The sequence below is a fragment of the Platichthys flesus genome, chromosome 3, assembly GCF_949316205.1.
Source record: "Platichthys flesus chromosome 3, fPlaFle2.1, whole genome shotgun sequence".
In the NCBI taxonomy this organism is placed as follows: Eukaryota; Metazoa; Chordata; class Actinopteri; order Pleuronectiformes; family Pleuronectidae; genus Platichthys; species Platichthys flesus.
Window position 1 is genome coordinate 20,201,159 of NC_084947.1, and position 18,188 is coordinate 20,219,346.

The 18,188-nt window shown below is 42.3% G+C and overlaps 3 protein-coding genes across 4 annotated transcripts in view; 1 reads left to right on the forward strand and 2 right to left on the reverse strand.

Moving 5' to 3' along the window:
- The window catches only part of dock5 (dedicator of cytokinesis 5), a 34,103-nt gene extending 32,260 nt beyond the window's left edge, over window positions 1-1,843 (forward strand). Inside the window, exon 51 of the mRNA XM_062384052.1 lies at window positions 40-1,843. Coding sequence (XP_062240036.1) covers window positions 40-141 — 102 coding nt within the window. The 3' untranslated portion in view covers window positions 142-1,843. The remainder of the gene's footprint in view (window positions 1-39) is intronic.
- Window positions 1,844-4,391: 2,548 nt separating this feature from the next.
- On the reverse strand, window positions 4,392-5,789 carry LOC133949979 (uncharacterized). The gene has a single exon (XM_062384110.1). The coding sequence runs from the start codon at window positions 5,655-5,657 to the stop codon at window positions 4,674-4,676; it is 984 nt and encodes a 327-aa protein (XP_062240094.1). The 5' UTR covers window positions 5,658-5,789; the 3' UTR covers window positions 4,392-4,673.
- Window positions 5,790-7,295: 1,506 nt separating this feature from the next.
- On the reverse strand, window positions 7,296-13,273 carry vsig8b (V-set and immunoglobulin domain containing 8b). Of its 2 annotated transcripts, none has more exons than XM_062384090.1 (8): window positions 13,152-13,273; window positions 12,720-12,799; window positions 11,146-11,315; window positions 10,796-10,997; window positions 10,373-10,525; window positions 10,162-10,284; window positions 9,885-10,023; window positions 7,296-8,991 (listed from the first exon to the last, which is right to left on the reverse strand). In XM_062384090.1, exons 2-8 carry the CDS (start codon window positions 12,790-12,792, stop codon window positions 8,793-8,795), a joined length of 1,059 nt encoding a protein of 352 aa, XP_062240074.1. In that variant the 5' UTR covers window positions 12,793-12,799; window positions 13,152-13,273; the 3' UTR covers window positions 7,296-8,792. The 2 variants fall into 2 exon arrangements, with proteins under 2 accessions (XP_062240074.1, XP_062240081.1); XM_062384097.1 differs by lacking the exon at window positions 13,152-13,273 and adding an exon at window positions 12,957-13,091.
- Between the last annotated feature and the right edge of the window lie 4,915 nt (window positions 13,274-18,188).

The window sequence follows — 18,188 nt, forward strand, 5'->3', positions numbered from 1 at the left end:
ATTTGAAGTCCTAACTTAAACTATTTTTTCCCCCCACAGTTTACTCCTCCGCTGCCGATGAAAATTGAGAGCAAGCCACCGCCACCTCCTCCGAAGACGCGGAAGTCCATGTTCCCGGCGTATGACCCCACCCCGCAGTAAGGCGACACCTACGTCTCAAAGTACAAGAGTGCCACTAATGCTATGATTTGGCAGTGGTGAAAGTGCACTGAGGAAATGCCACAGCAGTGTACAGATGCTGGAACGTCTACGTGGGCTGCGCGCAGGATTCTCAGCAGAAAATCTTTCTGATGCAAGTCGGTTATAATTCCAAGAAGTGCTTTGTTGTGGAGTTTTAGCAGTTTTATTTTTGAAGCCGCGAGGAAAGATATTTACGGGCAAAAAATAGAACAAAGATGTCGGGTGCACGAGGTCACTCCAGCCTTGGATTCAGTTTGCATTTTAAGAGATAATGAGACATTGATTAGATGTTTTTATTCTGGAAGAAAGTTGCCATGGTGTTGTTACCACTCGCAGGGAAAAGGAACGACCAATGTTGCCATGTATTGTTTAGTTTTTATGTGTTGGAGTGACACTGGATGACTTATTTCCCCCCCACTCTCTGTTCACTGGCATTCCATATTTGAACAGGATAAAGCTGCGGTAGACACGTGTTAAACTTGTTCAAGAGCAGGGAATACAATGCACAGAATGTAACTGCTATTTGTCTCTTTTGTGTTTGATGATGACGTTGAGTCACATTATGATCAAGCAGAATTTTTCTAAAACGCGATGTTTCAAAAACACTGGATGGCATTGTTGAATGTGGTACGAACTGTGTTGCGATGTTTATGATCAACTGAATACTGTAACTGATGCTTCTCCACTGCCTCACATTGATGTTGATGTTCAGCTTTCGCCATTTTGGGGAAAGCTCTTTATTTCCTTTCCTGTCAAGAGTTAGATAGATACCACTCTCATATGTGTATGATAAATGCAGAGCTGGAGCTAGAAACGGGTCAGCTTAGCTTAGCCTGGAAATGGAGGGTAACTTTAATAAAAAAATTAAACTGAATTAGATCCGAACATAACCACCCAACTCTAAATCCACAACGTGATGTTTTTACTTTACTTTGATCAAATTAAGCAATTACAAAAAGGTGTAATTAATCAGCGCCAATAAATGATTTTTCTTCTCTATGATAAAGAGTTCTGGTCTTTATGCTAAGCTAAGTTTACAGGCTGTCGCATCCAGCTATGTATTTTATATGCAGACATTAAATAGGTATAGGTATCGATCTACTCATGTAACTCTGAGTAAGGAAGGGAAATGTCGAACTGGTCCTTTAATCAATGGGAGCCTCTGTAAAAGTGTCTTTGAAGTTCACTGTAGTTTTATATTTCAGGAGTTCCTCCATTTTCTTTTTTTTATCCGTTCATTATTGAAATTTAAATTATTGCTATTCATTGAATTTTAATGTCTCCATTATTTTTGCACATGTAGTGTGGATACCGATGGTTTATTTGTATCCAGAGTAATTTAGGTCTAATTTCAGCAAACGGCTCTAATGTGCACTGCTGACATTTTTTTTAAATTTGTATATGACTTAACAGTGCCAAATCTATGCATGTTCTGAAAATGATCACATTGAATTTACAATTATGATATTATAGGTTTATTTTTAGATTTTTTTGAATTGCTATTCAAGGGATTAACTGTTTTTGTACAGTACACATTTTCTGATCAAGGATTTAAGAATTTAAGAAGAACATTAGACATAAAATGCCTCAAGAGATATATAGTGAATCCTTTTTTATGAACAAACGTTGTTGACTGAACAAAAATAAAGACGTGTTGAAAGACCTGTGTCTCCTGTGATTTGGTACATCGATTATTTTAGAAAGGCGTCTCTTAAGTACAATCCTTTCTCAAGGAGTAAACAGACAACTCTGTGTTCCCACATGGAAACAGTCATTTTGATGCTGTTGATGGCACCAAAAAATGACACTTTCAAGCTTCAAACATCCAACACGCTGCCATGAAAACTGCTGATTTATGTATTTCAAATACAACGAGGTGCAGGAAAATGATGCCTCCAGCTCTGATGCACGAGCTAGGGACGCATTATCTGGGGAAGCTGTGCAGCAGGAGGAGTTTACGAGATGTTTACAGGAGTTGTTTGATGGGTGCTGCTCTTGCTAATCTGGATTGCTAATTGCCTGTTCCTTCCTGTCAGATTGTGGGCGACGGGATATTGCTCTATGCACACGTCTCAGGAGCAATGACTGTTACAAGTGATGTTCCCCCGAGCAGCGAGAGCCGCGTTGCTTCAGCTGGATGCTCGGGAAAATCTCCATGGAAACAATCTCCATATTGTTGATATGTTTACAACTTCATGCCGTAAAGAACCTGGGGCCATCAATCACTACAGCTTCCTTCCTTCAATTTCATTTCACGTCGCTCCAGCTTCCCTTTAACTGACAATAGGCTGTTGACACTTTTACTGTATATGTCCACTGTGTATTGTTATACGCCACACACTTTGGATCACCTTCAAACAGCCCTTATTGAAAGCAATTCTACTTCCTGCAGATTGTTGTGAACTCTCATATACCTAAGTGCAGTTTTTATATAGCTGTGTTATCCCACTAAAATCCAGAGGGAAATACTGTACTTTCTACTCCACTACGTTTATATCGGACAGCTACTCTCCAGATTAAGCTTTCACATAAAAATATGAAATACAGTACGATGCACTGAGATGAAACCAGCACATCCAAACCTTTTTGGCACTTGAACCCTCGTGAAAAAGAAGTGCCTGGTCCTTATTACCTCTCAGACGTCTTTGAGTTGTTAACTGTTCTGTCAAACAAGTATTTACTCCGAGATGTTTTTAAGCCCAAGTGGGTCAAATGATCCAATGTCCACTGACAAAAAAGAAAGCAACAAATACGCAATAAATACAACTGAAACACTACAAATTAATTTGTTACTTCACAACCACTCAGATTTATCTGGTGAGTAGAGGTGTATAAAAATGGATGTAAAGGTCTGGAAAGTGAAGCCAATGTGCCGGTGCCTGAAACCTGTATTCTCTCAAACGACCAGCGGAGGGCTACTCCACTGGTTGCAAAAACAGGTCAGTTTCTGCAGAAGTCTAGGAGGAGACAGCCTCACTTCTCACTTCAATAATAACCGCACTATATTTTCTTAATAGGTAGTTTAAAGTATGATGCTTATTTTGTGAATCATGGTCCCACTTCATTTAAAAAGTACATTTTGCAGATAATACTTCTGAACTGATAAGAGTTCTGAATGCAGGACTTTTACTTGTTTTTCTACAAACTAGAATAGGAGAGCGCATATACCTCCACAACTGTTCAAGAGTTACCAGTCCCCTCAATATGATTTTTTTCCCCATGAAGATTCATGAATTATTCCCTGGGAATTCAGTGAAAAATGTAAATATTGTAAAAAGTGATAAAAGATTTCTGAACCTGCCCCTTTGTCTGGATTTAAGGTTTTTTTTTTCTTGGTCCATGTCCCGTCCTTCCACCAAGTTCTTTTGAAAATCGATTTAGTAGATTTAGCTGATAAACAAACAGACAAACAGTGATGAAAACATAACTTTTGTTGCAGAGGTAATGATACTAATACTTCTTGAAATGAAATATTCCCCCATGAGTATTGCATCCATATTGGCCACTATTTAGTCATAATGAACTGTTCTCCCCCCTGTCACGCTAAAGCCAGCTCCCTCCCACACACACAGAGACAGATAGTAGTTGAAGCCGAGGCCTTGGCGCGACTTAACTCCCCTGCATCAAAGGAAAATATGCCTTTTCTCACTTTGTCCATCGAGCAGCTGGAGGGATCCTGAGCCCCTGTGTGGCGTGGGATTAGCTGCACTGTCGTATCTCTGCTTTGAACCTCACTAGGTGGTGCCAGAGGGTGTGAACTAACGGAGCATTGCAAAGAGGTCTGCTGGGTTTTTCTAGACCTCTTTTTACTCAGGGTAAGGGTTGCCGGCCACTAAGTGCATTTTCTAGGAACGCCCAGCTTCACACCCAGTCACACACACCCACACAGGTACAGTTACACACAGTCACACCTGGAAGCAGTCGAACAAAGCGCACACATAGACCTCTGTTCAGGACCATCAAGCAGATACACAAGATAAGGAGCTGACTTTAAGGGTTTTCCCCTTGTCAAGTTCATGGCTGGTGCCTTCCAGTTAAAAACACACACACTCTTTCCGCAAAGAGCAGCTTTAACCACGTGCAACCTGACTCAATACTCTTAAAGTGATGCAAAAGTGAAAAAAAGGAATTCAGGTTGTGGATTAGTTCTTGTTTTATTGATATGCTCTGTATTCTCACCACAGTCACATGTATTTTTCAAAGTTTTGAGATGGGTATAGAGTTACATCATGTCCAGGAAGCAATGCTCGGGAGCTATTTTGCAGGTCTGACTAGTATTTGCACTCGTGAAATATGGATGTTCAAAGGTGTAGTGAGATGAGCTCATGATTTGGATAATGAGGCAGTTACCCAGCTTAAAAAGCTTGTTGGTTTAAGAAGATTGTAAAGAGATGGTGACGGTAAGGCAAGGGTTAAACTGCGAGCACAAAAGATGAAAAAAAATATTGCAATTACTGATTGCGAAACACATTTTCTTCACTTCACTTTTCTACTTATGCAGGAGCGCTGGGTGTAGCTTCATTTCTGGGTGTAGCTTTTTCTTCAGGCACCTTCAGACAAGACAGACAAGGAAATATATCCAGCCACACGTTGAAGTCGTGAATCAGAGGTTTCCACATGGTCTTTTTCCCGTAGATCAGCACCATGGCAGCGCCGGTCGTGTAAATGGACGTGAAAAGGAACGTGAGCCCGATGGCGCTCTTGTGGTTCACAGCTATCTGGTAGTTCACGTACAGGTCAACAACAAGGAAGACAGTGAAGATGGCCACTAGAGATAAAGCCATCTGGATCACTCTCATCTGAGAGCCCAGCTTTGGGCGGTGGGCTCCGTTGCTGCTAGCTTTCATGTTACGGAGGTGGATGGCCAGGTGCAAAGAGATGGAGATGCAGCATTTCGCCATGAGCAACCCTGGGAAAACATCAGAAAGGAGCAGATAGATGACTTCGTAAATTTGGCCAGGCTGGGTGTCGGGCACCAAAATGCCGCAATCTTTGTTCGTCTTGGTTTTGTTGTCAGCGTGGAACACCACAAACATTGGCATACAGGTGCCCAGGCCTAAGAGCAGGATGAGGAAAACTCCCAAGGTTACGTGCTTGAGGATGGTGGTCTGGATGTGGGTGTAGCAGGCGTTGGGCGTGTTCACCAGCTTGGTGCTGTAGTAGAAGGTGAGGAAGCTGGTGTCCCACATGATGGTGAACTTGAGGCTGAAGATGATGAGCAGAACGATGGTGTAGGACGTCGGAGCGATGAGACACTTGATGTCCACCTCATCCATGGTCATCCAGATGTAGCAGACCACCTGGTGGGCCACGTTGGCCAAGGACAGAGCCATGATGATGGTTTCACTGGGACTCCACTGCTTTTTCTGCCTGTATCTCAATAGACTCATCAAGACGATGTAAAAATTGAAGAATACAGTGGTGACAGCAAATAGACCTGTCATCACCCAGATCACCAATTTATTTGTCCCCAACATAATAATAATCTTCACTCCGAATGTATGAAATGAAACTTTATGAGAATAAATCAATCTTTAAACCAGTGCACCGCACAGCCTCAGAGTGTGTGGGGAGTGTTTTATTTTGCTGTTTTCAGAGAAGAGGCCTGAAATGATCCGTGCACACTCCAAACCAGACGATTCGTAGTTTCCTCCACAGAATGGAATCAGTCCCAGTTTGTCATTGAGGCCTGGGGAGAAGATGCACACGTTCAGCTTTTATAATACACTCAACATAACCAAATGGGCTCAAATAAAATCTATTTTGGTGAAAACATACAGTGAAACCCACCATTTGGGTGGTCACATGCAATGTGCGGCTAAGCTGTGAAGAAGTTAAGAGCAGTTACGAGTCAGAAACATCTGTCATTTTACCTCAAACAAAGCTCCCCTGGGTTGGATGAGGATTTCTCTCCCTCTGAATCCTACTCAAGGTTTCTGCTTAAATTCTTCTGCCTGCGCGTCGTCTCAATGTGCTATCTGACTCAATATCTCTGGCTTCAGCTGAAGAATCCTCTGTTTCCTTTTGTTTATCCGAGCCTTAAGTTTAGCTTGGAGACGGCTTTAGGATGCACACAGCAAGGAGAAGCAGTTGGATTTCAGCGTTCCTTGACTGGGATATATATACATGAGAAATGGTGATGATTTGCATCAGTTACGAAAGCAGGTAGTGGTGGAGCTTTATTTGCATTAGGTGACATGGGGTGGGCAGGACATGTGCCCATTATGGATATGCAGTGACTTTACTGTACAGTATGTTGTTCTGTGCAGCATAACACATGCAAATGCTTATTCCTGCAGCTCGGTCGCATATTAAAAAACGCTACACCGCACCACCCACACCCACACACCCACACCCACACCCGCACATGCACACATACACACACACCGACACACACAAAAACACTTGCACGCATCTATTTACCTGATAAGAAAAGCAACTCACCTTTGAATCACCTTCAGGAGCTCCACTAATGCAGAGCCTTATCACTGTAGTTTGTGCTGTGGAGGACACAAACTTAGTTGACAGACATTTAGGACCACGTCCACTTTCTGTGTAATTTATATTTCCTCTTTCTCCAATGATTTAGTACACAACTATCTTGTCAAAACAGGACCTTAACTACATTGACCGTGTCTTTCCAAGGTCCTTGTCCTTGAGTTTTCATCCCGAACCTTGACTTAGTTAAGAGTATGCATCGTTAAATTTCAAGGCCGGATTTTTCCTTTTTGTACACTAACAGAAAGGTTATTTTTCATGCAGGAGCATTCAGAGTCTAGATGTGAGCGCTCAGTCAGTGAGACTCATATCTTCAGTGCTCACTCTGCAGAGTGTACGTGTCCACGACCAGTTCCCTGTGAACAAAAGCCTTCTGCACATGCAAGTCTTTCCCTTTAATCCATGCATGGAATGGAGAAATAGATAAAACAATAATTAATTACAAATATTTGTCTGGCAACCGTCATTTTGTGTTAAGTTTCCTAGAAGGCAGAACTTTCTCTGAAATCCAACAAAGTGTCGTCTGGGCGGTTTTTCCAGCCAAGAGCGGTTTGTTTTAGAACATATAGAAAGGAATTTCATTTCATGTTTGCAGTTTTCACAAAATGGTATTAAACTGGTATTACAAACACTTTTATTTCACATTCAACAGTAGAACACATGCTAGACTGGACCGATTACAAAAAAATGTCCAATGTAGAATAAAAACAGTGGAAATAAAGGCTTGGGATTGAATTGAGCAATGAGACAGATACAGATGTTGACATGCAGATACAGTACTTGTGAGTGTCGTGTGTGTTTGGTTGTGTGGCTCTAAAGTAAAGCTACTTTAAAAGAGAAGCATGCAAGTGAAATATTTAAAACCTTGATGATTCTTATTATTTGTAATCCTATGAAATATTAACACTGTTTCCGAATAAATGCCCACCCTCGACCGGCCCCTTCCCTTAATAAAGGTCCTGGGCCGAACCTTATCACTGGAGGCCCATCAACCTTAACCCCTCCCAGCAGCTCTTATTAATTCAACACACAGTTTGAAGAGGGACTCAGGCCAACGCAGGCTCTTTTGAAGCGTGGCGAGGCTGCAGCCCCTGTGCTGGTTAGTGACTGAACTACCAGCTGTTAGTCCGATGACTAGTTTACCGGCTGCAAACACACAACGCAAACATAGCAAGTTCACAGCAATTTGTTCGGCAGAAAACTTCCAGAGGGAAAATTCACACAAGAATGAAAATCACATGAAAAATTTACTTCAGCGCCTGCCAGGATTCTGACTCTAGCTCAGAAATTTGTTATGATCAGTAACATCTCCGTCAGTATCCAGTTTACTACTTTTAGATCCTCTTTAATTAAGTCGTATTTGATCACATTGATAATTGTCTTTTGTCTTTATTTTGCATGTCAAAACAAATCGTATGATTTTATTATGAGGCTAAAAAAAGTTTTAACAGCTCTCACATCCTGCATCTTTCAAACCTTGTTCTACTGAGTTTTGTTCTTATTTATCCTATTTAAAAAAGTGCTCAACAAATTGAGCTTCATCAGCATGATAGAAAAAAAATAATACAAGTTTCTTAATGTGTACATTCACAACAGCTTTAGCTTAATTAATAATCAGTGTAACAATGACTTTGAATTATGAGAACTATTCTTATTTACAAAGGCAATGGCCGAGACTTCTCACACAAGTGCACTGACGCAAAACACGAATGTAAAAGCCATCACACAACTACAAAGCCACATGTGTCGACAATGAAAAACGCAGAGTTAGACACTGTGGCCAAGTGAGCTTTCATTTGGGAAAACCCATTGAAGTCAATCACCGCTAAAATATGGATGCTTGTCTAATTGAGGTGTTAGGGGCTTTTACATTTGTGTTGTTGTGCGTAAAATCAGATCAGCATGAAAGTCCAACCAGTTGCAGATTTATATTTGTCGAAAGGCTGAGGCAAGAGTACCCAGTAGCTGTATACCAACACTCCCATTGTTCTCCAGTTAAATATATTGTATTGCACAATTTGTCACAGACCTACTGTACATTCATTACAAGACACATTAATAATCTTTACAAGTCTCTTCTTCAGCTTTCTACCAAAGACAGGAAGTTTGTGAAGCTACACAGGATACCCGTATTTATGGTCGTACTGGAGCTGAGCAGATTTGTTTCCTGCAGTGGCCGGTGGTGCACTGCTTCTGGGCAGGTGGCTCCTCACGGAGCTGTAGATCACCCCGGGGTGAGTGCGGTACCCCAGGACTGAGCGTAAGCTGGAGTTCCTGCTGGTGGGTCGGCTGTCTGGGGCATGGACGTCCTCCCTGCAGAGACAAGTCAATCACGCATAAATCTGTTAATCCTTTGATTCTGGATTATTATCTACCTACTACAATACATCTGTCTGTATGTGGAACGCATGTCTCGCAAAACTTTCATTTTATCGGCTTCACACTCCACATATGTTTTCTTAGTGGTCATGGGAAGAGCATTGTCAAAACGTGGTGCCATTTGGTCCCATGATACGTTCATTATTAACAAAATTAAACAAACAGGCGATCAGCTCTCTGTTGACGTCAGTGGGGGGTAGGGAAGTGCGCCATCAGTCTGTGGACACGTCTTCCTCTTCGTCCTCTGTTGAACTACAGCAGCAGGGGACAACTGGTTCAAACCGGGACAATTCGCAATTTGTCTTCAAAGTAAAAGCTCCACATTTGTTTCGTTGCTGCAATGCTTTACGAGCGCATTTACAAAACATTTATTTTGTAGAGCTGTGAACTTTGGTCTGAAGATTGTGTCAGTTGATTAACAGACCTCTGAAATAGCTGACACATAATGAGCTAAAAAATAACACCAGTTCAGTAAATCATTCAAACGTATATATAAACCACTCATGTGAACAATAAAACAGGAAATTCAGTTTTAGATTTTATGAAGAACATTAACTATAAAATCTCCCCTGCAGACAAACCAGGTAGGATGAACACAACGTTTTCTAACTTCACTCTGCACCACAGACTATTTATAAAAAGCTCTGCACAGAACATCCAGCACACAAACGATTAGAAGTGACAGTGTATTGTAGAACAGTTCGATGGGGACTCACTAATGACAAGGAATAATTCTAAACTGGAGCGATTTTACAGGTCAAGCGAACGATGCTCTCCAAACAGGCAGGTTAAGAGGGGGCACTGTTTGAAATAGTGAAAAACTGCACCTTATTTCATTGGCCACCTCCTTCTCATAGCGGCGCTTGTGGCAGCAGCAGATCAGGAGCCAGATGAGAAGCAGCAGGAGCAGCAGCAGCAGCAGAGCCCCGATCACCGCCCCGGCTATCACACCCGCCTTATTGGTTGCTGCAAGAGATGACATTGAAGCTGACTGTACATGTGATTCAACCACATGCAGCTGACACTCAAACTTCAGCAGAAAGAGGAAAACAAACTTCCTCCAGGATACGAACTTGAAACTAGTTGATGTTTTTATAGACTTACGGTTGTATGCATGCAGCTCATATTTACACTGTTCCTTGCCCACAGCGTTTTTCACCTCACACACATAAGTTCCAACGTTGTTTTCTGTGTGGTTTCTTATCAACAGCTCCCCAGACTGCTGGTCTGAAGGAGAGAAGAGAGTGAATTCAGCATCATGAATGTATGCTAATGGGAAAAAGCCTCTTCGTGTTTTTAAGAGCTCTTTCCTTACTTTGGGTTGAATCGACTGGTATTGCACCCCCGCTCTCTCTCGTCCACGTATAAGTGAGAGGGCTGGATCCTCGAGAATCTGCACAGCGGAGGGAGACAGGACCCCCTTTCTCCTCTCCACCATCAACCCAACACTTTGGCACTGAGGGGGGAACTATAGAGGAAGGAAACAATATAAACACTTGGCACAAAACCTTTTATTTAGATTTGTATTTGTATTTCTTGGAGGGTGGGGGGGTGGGGGGGGTGGGGTGGAAGAGCAGAATGAGGCTGGTTTCGGCAACGGAGACAAAAGGTGTGATCACCGACTGAGAAACTAGAAGAGACATAAACATTCCGAGCAGGTGAGAGCAACGTCTGATGGAAGAATAAGAGGACTGAGAGAATGAGCAGGTAGAACTGGAATTCAGGTATTTCTCCTCACCCATTACCACCAGTGTGACTTTCAGTGTGTCCACACCCGGCGCTTTCTTGACTTTACACTGGTAGGTGCCTGTGTCTGAGGGCAACACGTTCGAGATGGAGACGGAGGCGTCCCCCACCTTGGGGTCCCCTATGAAGCGGATCCTTTTGGAGTTGCTGGGGTCGCCATAGTAGTGCGTTTGACCCCCTGTATAGGACATCATCTGAGAGGCAGAGAGTGTATTGAGTAATCTTCAAAGCAGGTTTTTCCACATACAAAGCCCAAAGGTAAAAAACAATAAAACCCTCACTCTTGGTTGTTTACTGAGAGCTTAAGTCTAATTACCTCCGTGTCCTCTAAAGTAAACCTACCAGTTGGTCTTTCTGCGTCATGTCCGGGCTGAGGTCGGACCACTCGATGTCCAAGTCACCAGTGTCTTGGGGGCTGGGGGTGTAGGTGCACCCCAGGGTGACTGTCACACCCAGGGGCTTTTGAATGGTTTGTGGCCCTGAGGATGTTATGTCCAGCGCCTCCATCACATCTGAAGGGAGAGAAACATTTTGATCAGATTTGTTTATTTGATAACATACTAGAAGTCTTCCTTCCTGTGGTGTTCATAATTATCGTTAAGTGTTAAAACTCTGGAGGCTCATTAATTCTCCAGAAAATATGATTTGGAAATGATAGAGAAAAGTGAGTAGATGAGCAAACATGAAAAGTGTACTTGACGAGTGGCAGTTTAAAGCTGTCTCTGAGGTGACACACGCCCTGCTGACTCACTCTTTATGGCCACAGATTTGTTATTATTCCTGATAGCCCGACAATTGTAGACAGAGCTCTGCGCCGATTATTATAACGCAGCAACACGTTTCAGCACAAGTTATTTATCCTGGCAAAATTGCCATTTAATGTCTCAGAAAATGTCATCTCCTTCCCATTTAGATGATTTACCTTCGCTAAACATCTAAATGGAGCGTGATGATCAAAACAGATGAGACCCTCTTTTGACACAGCTCATCATTAAATCCACTGTGCACTTTAATGTCACTGCGGCGAAAACAAAGCAGGTATTTACGAAATTCCTTTAAGTGGCAGATGTGATGAAGGGAGGCTGAAGAAAGCTCAAATTAGTCAATCAAATGTTTACACCGTGAAAGACCCCTCGGGCAAAAACACTGTGATCCAAGTGAAGAAGTGGAGCGGCAGCTAAGCTAACTTGGCAGCGAGCGCAGTCACTGAGTTTAATGTTGAAGGGCTAAAAGTGTTAAAATCCCGTGCACTTCCTCATTGGCCCAGGCGACAGGTGCAGAACACTTCCCTCTCAATTTACTGTTGGAAGTCAATCCAGGCTCGTTATGGCCAGCAGTAAACCTCTGATACGATGAGGAGGACGTGCAAAATTAGGGTTTAGGACGTTTTTGTGGAACACGATCAGAGTTCTGAGTGTAGTCTCTATGCACAGTGTTTATTTTCTCTCAGCTGCATGCATTTGATTTAATTCTACCTCTGTTTTTATGTTCTTCATATATTAAACCCGGCAGCTTGGATGGAGGCCCAACACTTATTTCTCTACCGGTGACTGTAAAGACTGTTCGGGTCTGACTCAACAAATGCACACAGCAGCTTGAACCCTTAGCAGCAGCAACAGATGTGTTATGCAGAGGGGGCCCTGCCTGCCACACACATTATGTATTCATGGTTCATGGAGCGTCTGCAATGTAATCTACTCAGTATTGTTACTGTCAGATCGTCGAATCAGACGTCGGCTGAGGGAATCACAGATCAGGAGAGAAAAACACCTGTCCTGTTAGTGATCATATATTCTCTACGCTCCATGTTCAGAACTGGTAAAGAAAGGGCCAATCAAACACGTGTCAGATATGATGTTTGCCCTCACTTATCAGAAAGTGGAAAAAGCGAAGCCGAGAAATGCTATTAGACTCACTTGTCTTCAGCAGAGTTGTAAGAATCCACAGCACGGCCACCTTTAGCTTCATACTGTTGAATACAGGCTCCATTGTGACCCTGAGAGTTAAAACAGCGTGAAGTGAAGACAATATTCAAACAACATCCTTTGACTGACTGTCTTTGAATGATCTTATTTCATCTCTTAATATATTAAGAGAAAAGACCTCTACTTTTCTCTCTAGTTTTCATCCACATCTCTAATAGAGTTGTTTACCCTTAACTCTAACATGCACGTTGGAGTAGAAGAATTACTGCTCTTATCTGGATTCAGAGACAGTAAAGTGACTGTCAATGTGAAACAAGCAGCAGAACTAGTTTATTCTCTAAGTACAAACAACAGTGAAAATCAAGTGTGCCTCTGTGGAGCGCTGGAGGCTCAAAGAGAAAATATAAAACAGCTCAGTCTTACCTTCAAAAGAAAGAGAGTCCAAAGTAAACGTAACTCCTGAGTGTTTCAGCACTACTTCCTATTTTGCTCTCAGGTGAAACTCAGCAGCAGTTACTATGGCCACACCCAGACTGTCCATAGTGCGTGTGTTGGCCACTCCTAAAGTGGGAAACATGTCAAAGCTCCTGTAATGCAATTAAGAAACTTAGGTATGTGGGTTGAAAACATGGTCATTCTTTTATATTTAAAAAAAGGAAACGAAACTAAACCTTTAGAGTTTAAGGTAACTGGGGTTGTGTTTTCTACTCACACACTTGTGTACAGTAGTTGATGAGATTAATGATTACCTTCCATTGTTGAGTAGTTCCTCAACTATGTTGCTGCACTACTTTTTTTTAAAATACTGGTCAACATATCTGAGCATTCTGCGCACAACAAGGACTGTGTTTTGCTGTTATTTAGTTATGATGTAATGGAATGCTTTAAGGGAAGATGAACAGACGAGCCAGTTCTGTGTGAATGAAAACAAATAGTTCCTTTTCTCCTGCTCAGCCCCTCCCCCGACACACCTTACTGACACACCCTCCTCACACATCCAGGACAACACACTGCTGCTGCTCAGAGTCATATCGGGAAGCAAGCTGTGATGGAAGAAGTAGCCAAAATATTTTACTGATATAAAAGCTCAATAAACGGACAAAAGTAACACATGTACCTTTCTACTTGAGTAAATATACGTCATAAAAGGTAAACCTACTTGCTGGGTGTGGCCTAATATAAAGCTCCACTACATCAGTGACTCCTCCAAATCCATTTCAAGTCTTTCTTCTTCTACACCAGTGACCTTGCTGCAGGAGGCGGGGTCTAATGTTCCCTGTCTGCTCTGATTAGATCAGTGGACTGATTCATCTATCATAGTTATTATATTAATTATTTAAAATATAAATAAAGAAAGTAATGTAAACATGTAACGCAATGCATTGAATCATGTAGTAGAGTAGAACAAATAAAGTACAGATACTTGTCCAGAAAATTGTGCTGAATTACAGTAACTAAGAAATTGTAGTTAGTTACATTCAACCACTGTCAATGAGGTGTGTATTTGTACTTCAGTGCCATCACTGCTGCAAAGTGTAGCGCTTATACTGCGACTGCTGCAACTTGAAACGTTCAGGCTGTAAATCTAGAGTTTTTATTGGACGATTAAGCTCATCATTCAAATCCCAAAACATGGAGTAATCTGAACCAGCTCACTCTTACAAATGATTTACCAACATGAAGAGAGCGTTGAATTGCAGTTAACCAGCTCCAGATGAGCCATCATTGTGGTTTATAGCGCCTGTGTATTAACAGGCTGTATAAAATCCCACTGTGGCTGCCGCTGATCCCAAAAACTGAGAAGAAGCTGGAGGAATTACTCAGTATTGACTGTGAGAGAGAGTGTACAGTGTGCAATGGGAGCATGGAGCATGACGTTAGCCATTAGGAAACTTAAGTGCTGGGTTAATGCAATCCTGCCAATAATGTTCATTAAGAAGATGAAGAAATTAGTAAAGCCCGAGGTGAAACATGATCAGCTAGCAAAACTGAATTAGCACCATTCCCTTCTCCTTTTTTCTTGTACTACTACTACGTTGTGTGTTTGCATGTTGTATGTATACCTGGACTTTTTCGTTTGTTTGAAATAAGCAGGATACTCATGCATTCATGACATTTTATGAACGTGTGAGACACGACCACAAGAACCATCATTTAAATGTATCTGCTAATCAGCATAAAGGGGCTTATCCAGGATTTTATTTTTTATTTTCTTCAACATTTTGACTGATGATGCTTTCAACATTTATGTAATTTGCACAGAGAATAATTCATGAATGTTGATGCAGGTTTGCGTGCACATTTGAGGGACTGATGGTAGCTGTATTCAGACATGAACTCCAGAGAATGTCCCTGCAGTGGGGTCCGGACTTTCTCAGAGTTTCATTTTCACACATGAGATTTTCTGCTCAGACAAGTTCCCAACAAAACAGAGATCACTGCATCGTTCAGGTGAAAAGGTGCCGGAACAGGCAGAGGCAGGGTGTGATTTGCTGCATGGGTGTTGGCTCATATCACCAAAAGCTCTCATGACATCTTTGTGGCACCACTGTATCATACTGAGATATTTGGTTTCTTTTTGTTTGTTTGTTTTTTTCATTTTTGTTTCTGTCGCATGTTGGAAACCTCATCAACACACCCACTCGCTCGCTTGGAATCCTACGGGGGATCTCATGCTGTATTCACACATATTGACATTCTAAGAATTTTTTACCAGGGGGCTGACATAAAAACTCTGGAGAAAGTGCAGCGTGTGTCACTCTTACATTTACGTTCTTACATTCAGCCCGTCTGGAGAATGTCTGAAAGCAGCTAATGAGCGTGAGCAATTTGAAAAATCAGGATCTAGTGAATTCTAACGTGCTCTCATAAGGGGACTGTTGGGCTTTGGTGGAGGCATTACCTCCACTGACTCCTTTTATAGTTGTAAATATATCTGGAAATCTGTGTATGTGTGGTCCTGCAAATGCTGTGTTGAGCTATGTGGTGTACGGCTGCTTCAGCAGCAGGTGGTTAACTGCCCCGGTCCGTCCCTCTGGTGTAAGAAGAGGTTCTGGCACCGCAGCACGGTTCAGAACAGACTGTGTGACAGGACGATGCGGGACCAAGCAGATAGCACCGGGACACTGAACACCATTACGACTGAGGGAGAGAGACTGTGAACAATCATGATGAATACGTTTGTGACCACTGACCTGAATCTGCAGAACTTGTTGCATCCCTGTCACAGCGGCACCTGTTTTTTCACTACCCAGAGCTTTTCTTAATTATCATTCTACAGGCGGCTTAATGAGAAGCAGCCAAACTGCCGGTTTGACTTCCAGCCAGGACTTATTACTATAACCCCATCTACCTTCCATGATTTGGCAAAGGTAGCCTAATCACACTGTAGGGTAGCAAACAGACCACCTTGACAGATGCCCAAATTACAAGTAAACAACCTTGCACGGGAGACAAACAAATGACCAAAAGAGGGGAGGAGAGAGGCTACGAGAAAAGGCCGGGGCTTGCCAGCATCCATACCGAAATAGCACGGTAGCGTGAGTCACCGTGTGTCAATGTCAGGGAGCCAGTTAGGCTCGTATACTCGTCTTTTTAAGGTGGGACGCCACTGGGACTAGGATGGCGCTTCTGGCAGAGGGAGGCAGTCACTCAGCCCTTCAAAGAGCTACGTGAGTGGAATGCAGCCAGCACACTGTGGACCACACACTGTATTCATGACCCCCCTGAATCTCCACAATTAAATGTCCACTCTGACAGTGGAATTGATTTTTTGTCTCCTTTGCAACAATCGGTCGTTATTCACAGATGTCCTGCCCGTCATAAACATAGACTCTGCAGCCCGGATGGCGTTAGCGACACCGTGCAGCAATGAGATACAGAGGGAGTGTCGTTTTAAGTTTTGCCAGTCATTGTCCAATTCTTACCAGTGTCTTCACTTACTTTCTGTCACATTTGGAGGGAGAAAGAACACAGACAAGATGACTACAAACAGGGTCATCAAATGATGAAATACCTGAGGAAAAAAAGGAAAGAGGTGAAGCTCAGTTAAATTGCCTCTACAAGATCTGTGAGACCTTTGTGTTCATGATTTTATTAGGAATTCTAAAAGATCCTAGAAGTAGAAGTTAGGAGTAACTCACTGTTGGGAGGATGGCATTCTAATCAAACTTGTGCATCAATGCAGTGAAAACAAAAAATCCAGATTGACGCAACATGACCAGAGAAATCAGAGAATGTTCTAGCGACATGTCCACTGCAACAGGGCATGAAATTAAACAATGCTCAACTTCATACTATCGATAATGTAACTATTTATAGTCAGTTGAAAAACGGTGAAGTCCCTGTTTAAGTTTTCCCACATCCATGTTTTAAAGTTCATTCAATTGGCCTCAGTGCATATGTAGATGTGATACAACTACATTATCCAACACAACATAGAAAAAAAGAATAGAACGGAAAAAGGAGTTTATAAACATTACGACTTCAGATTCTGGTAACATTTTCAGGTTTTCCAGTATATATAAAAAAAAGCCATTGTTCCATAGTATGAATAGTTTAATAATATAAATAGTTTAAGTCAAATGATGAATATATTTTAGCTGTTGTTGTGTTAAAATGTGAGACTGTTATGATTTCTCCTTCTTTCCAAGCCAAGTGTGTTTTAACTTGCTGCTGCCTTGTGTGCTTTCCATGTGCCATGCTAAAGAATAAATAATAAAGACGCAAATGCAGAGAATCCTCCAAGCCTCTGTGATTCTTTATGTCAGTAAGTAACCCACCAAGGGAAGGGAACATCTACCATCAAAGGGTGCATGAATGATACTGGACACAGTGGGACAAGATCCCAATGGTTGCTAACTACGCTTCCATTCTTCAGTATTACAGACATTGAAACGAGTGCGGCTAGAGAGAGTACATTATCATGATTGTATTTCTACATCCACAGTGCTATGAGAGGACATAAAAGAAAATGTGCACGAGGGCAAACGAGAACGAGAAAGCGGGAGAAATTAACTTCAGCTTGGAAATACAACCTCCCACGCTCGCTGCATGGGCGGAAATCTGGAAAAAAAGGTGAACTGGGTTACTACGCCGAACAGGCACCAAGGACACAAATAGAGAGTGTTGTTTCGTGCCAGTAAATCACTTCCACTCTGTGAATCTCTGTCTGCGTGTTGACAATTATGGAGAGTTATATCATCAGCAGCGAGTCCGTCTATAGCCAAGAGTGTGAGCCAAAACCTTATCCCGTCCGTGCAGACAAAACACTTCCCGGGGGATTGCAATTAAAACAGGTGCAGTTAAATCCACGTGTGCAGCAGGAAGAGGCTTTCCGGTCCTGCTTCGTTTACAGAACGCCGCTCCTCCTCAGGCCCGCTTAAACTTCTAACCTCTGAACATGAAAAAGCAGGGCTCCACCAGAAGGCCCATACATAAAATAGAAAGTGAATGGGAAAA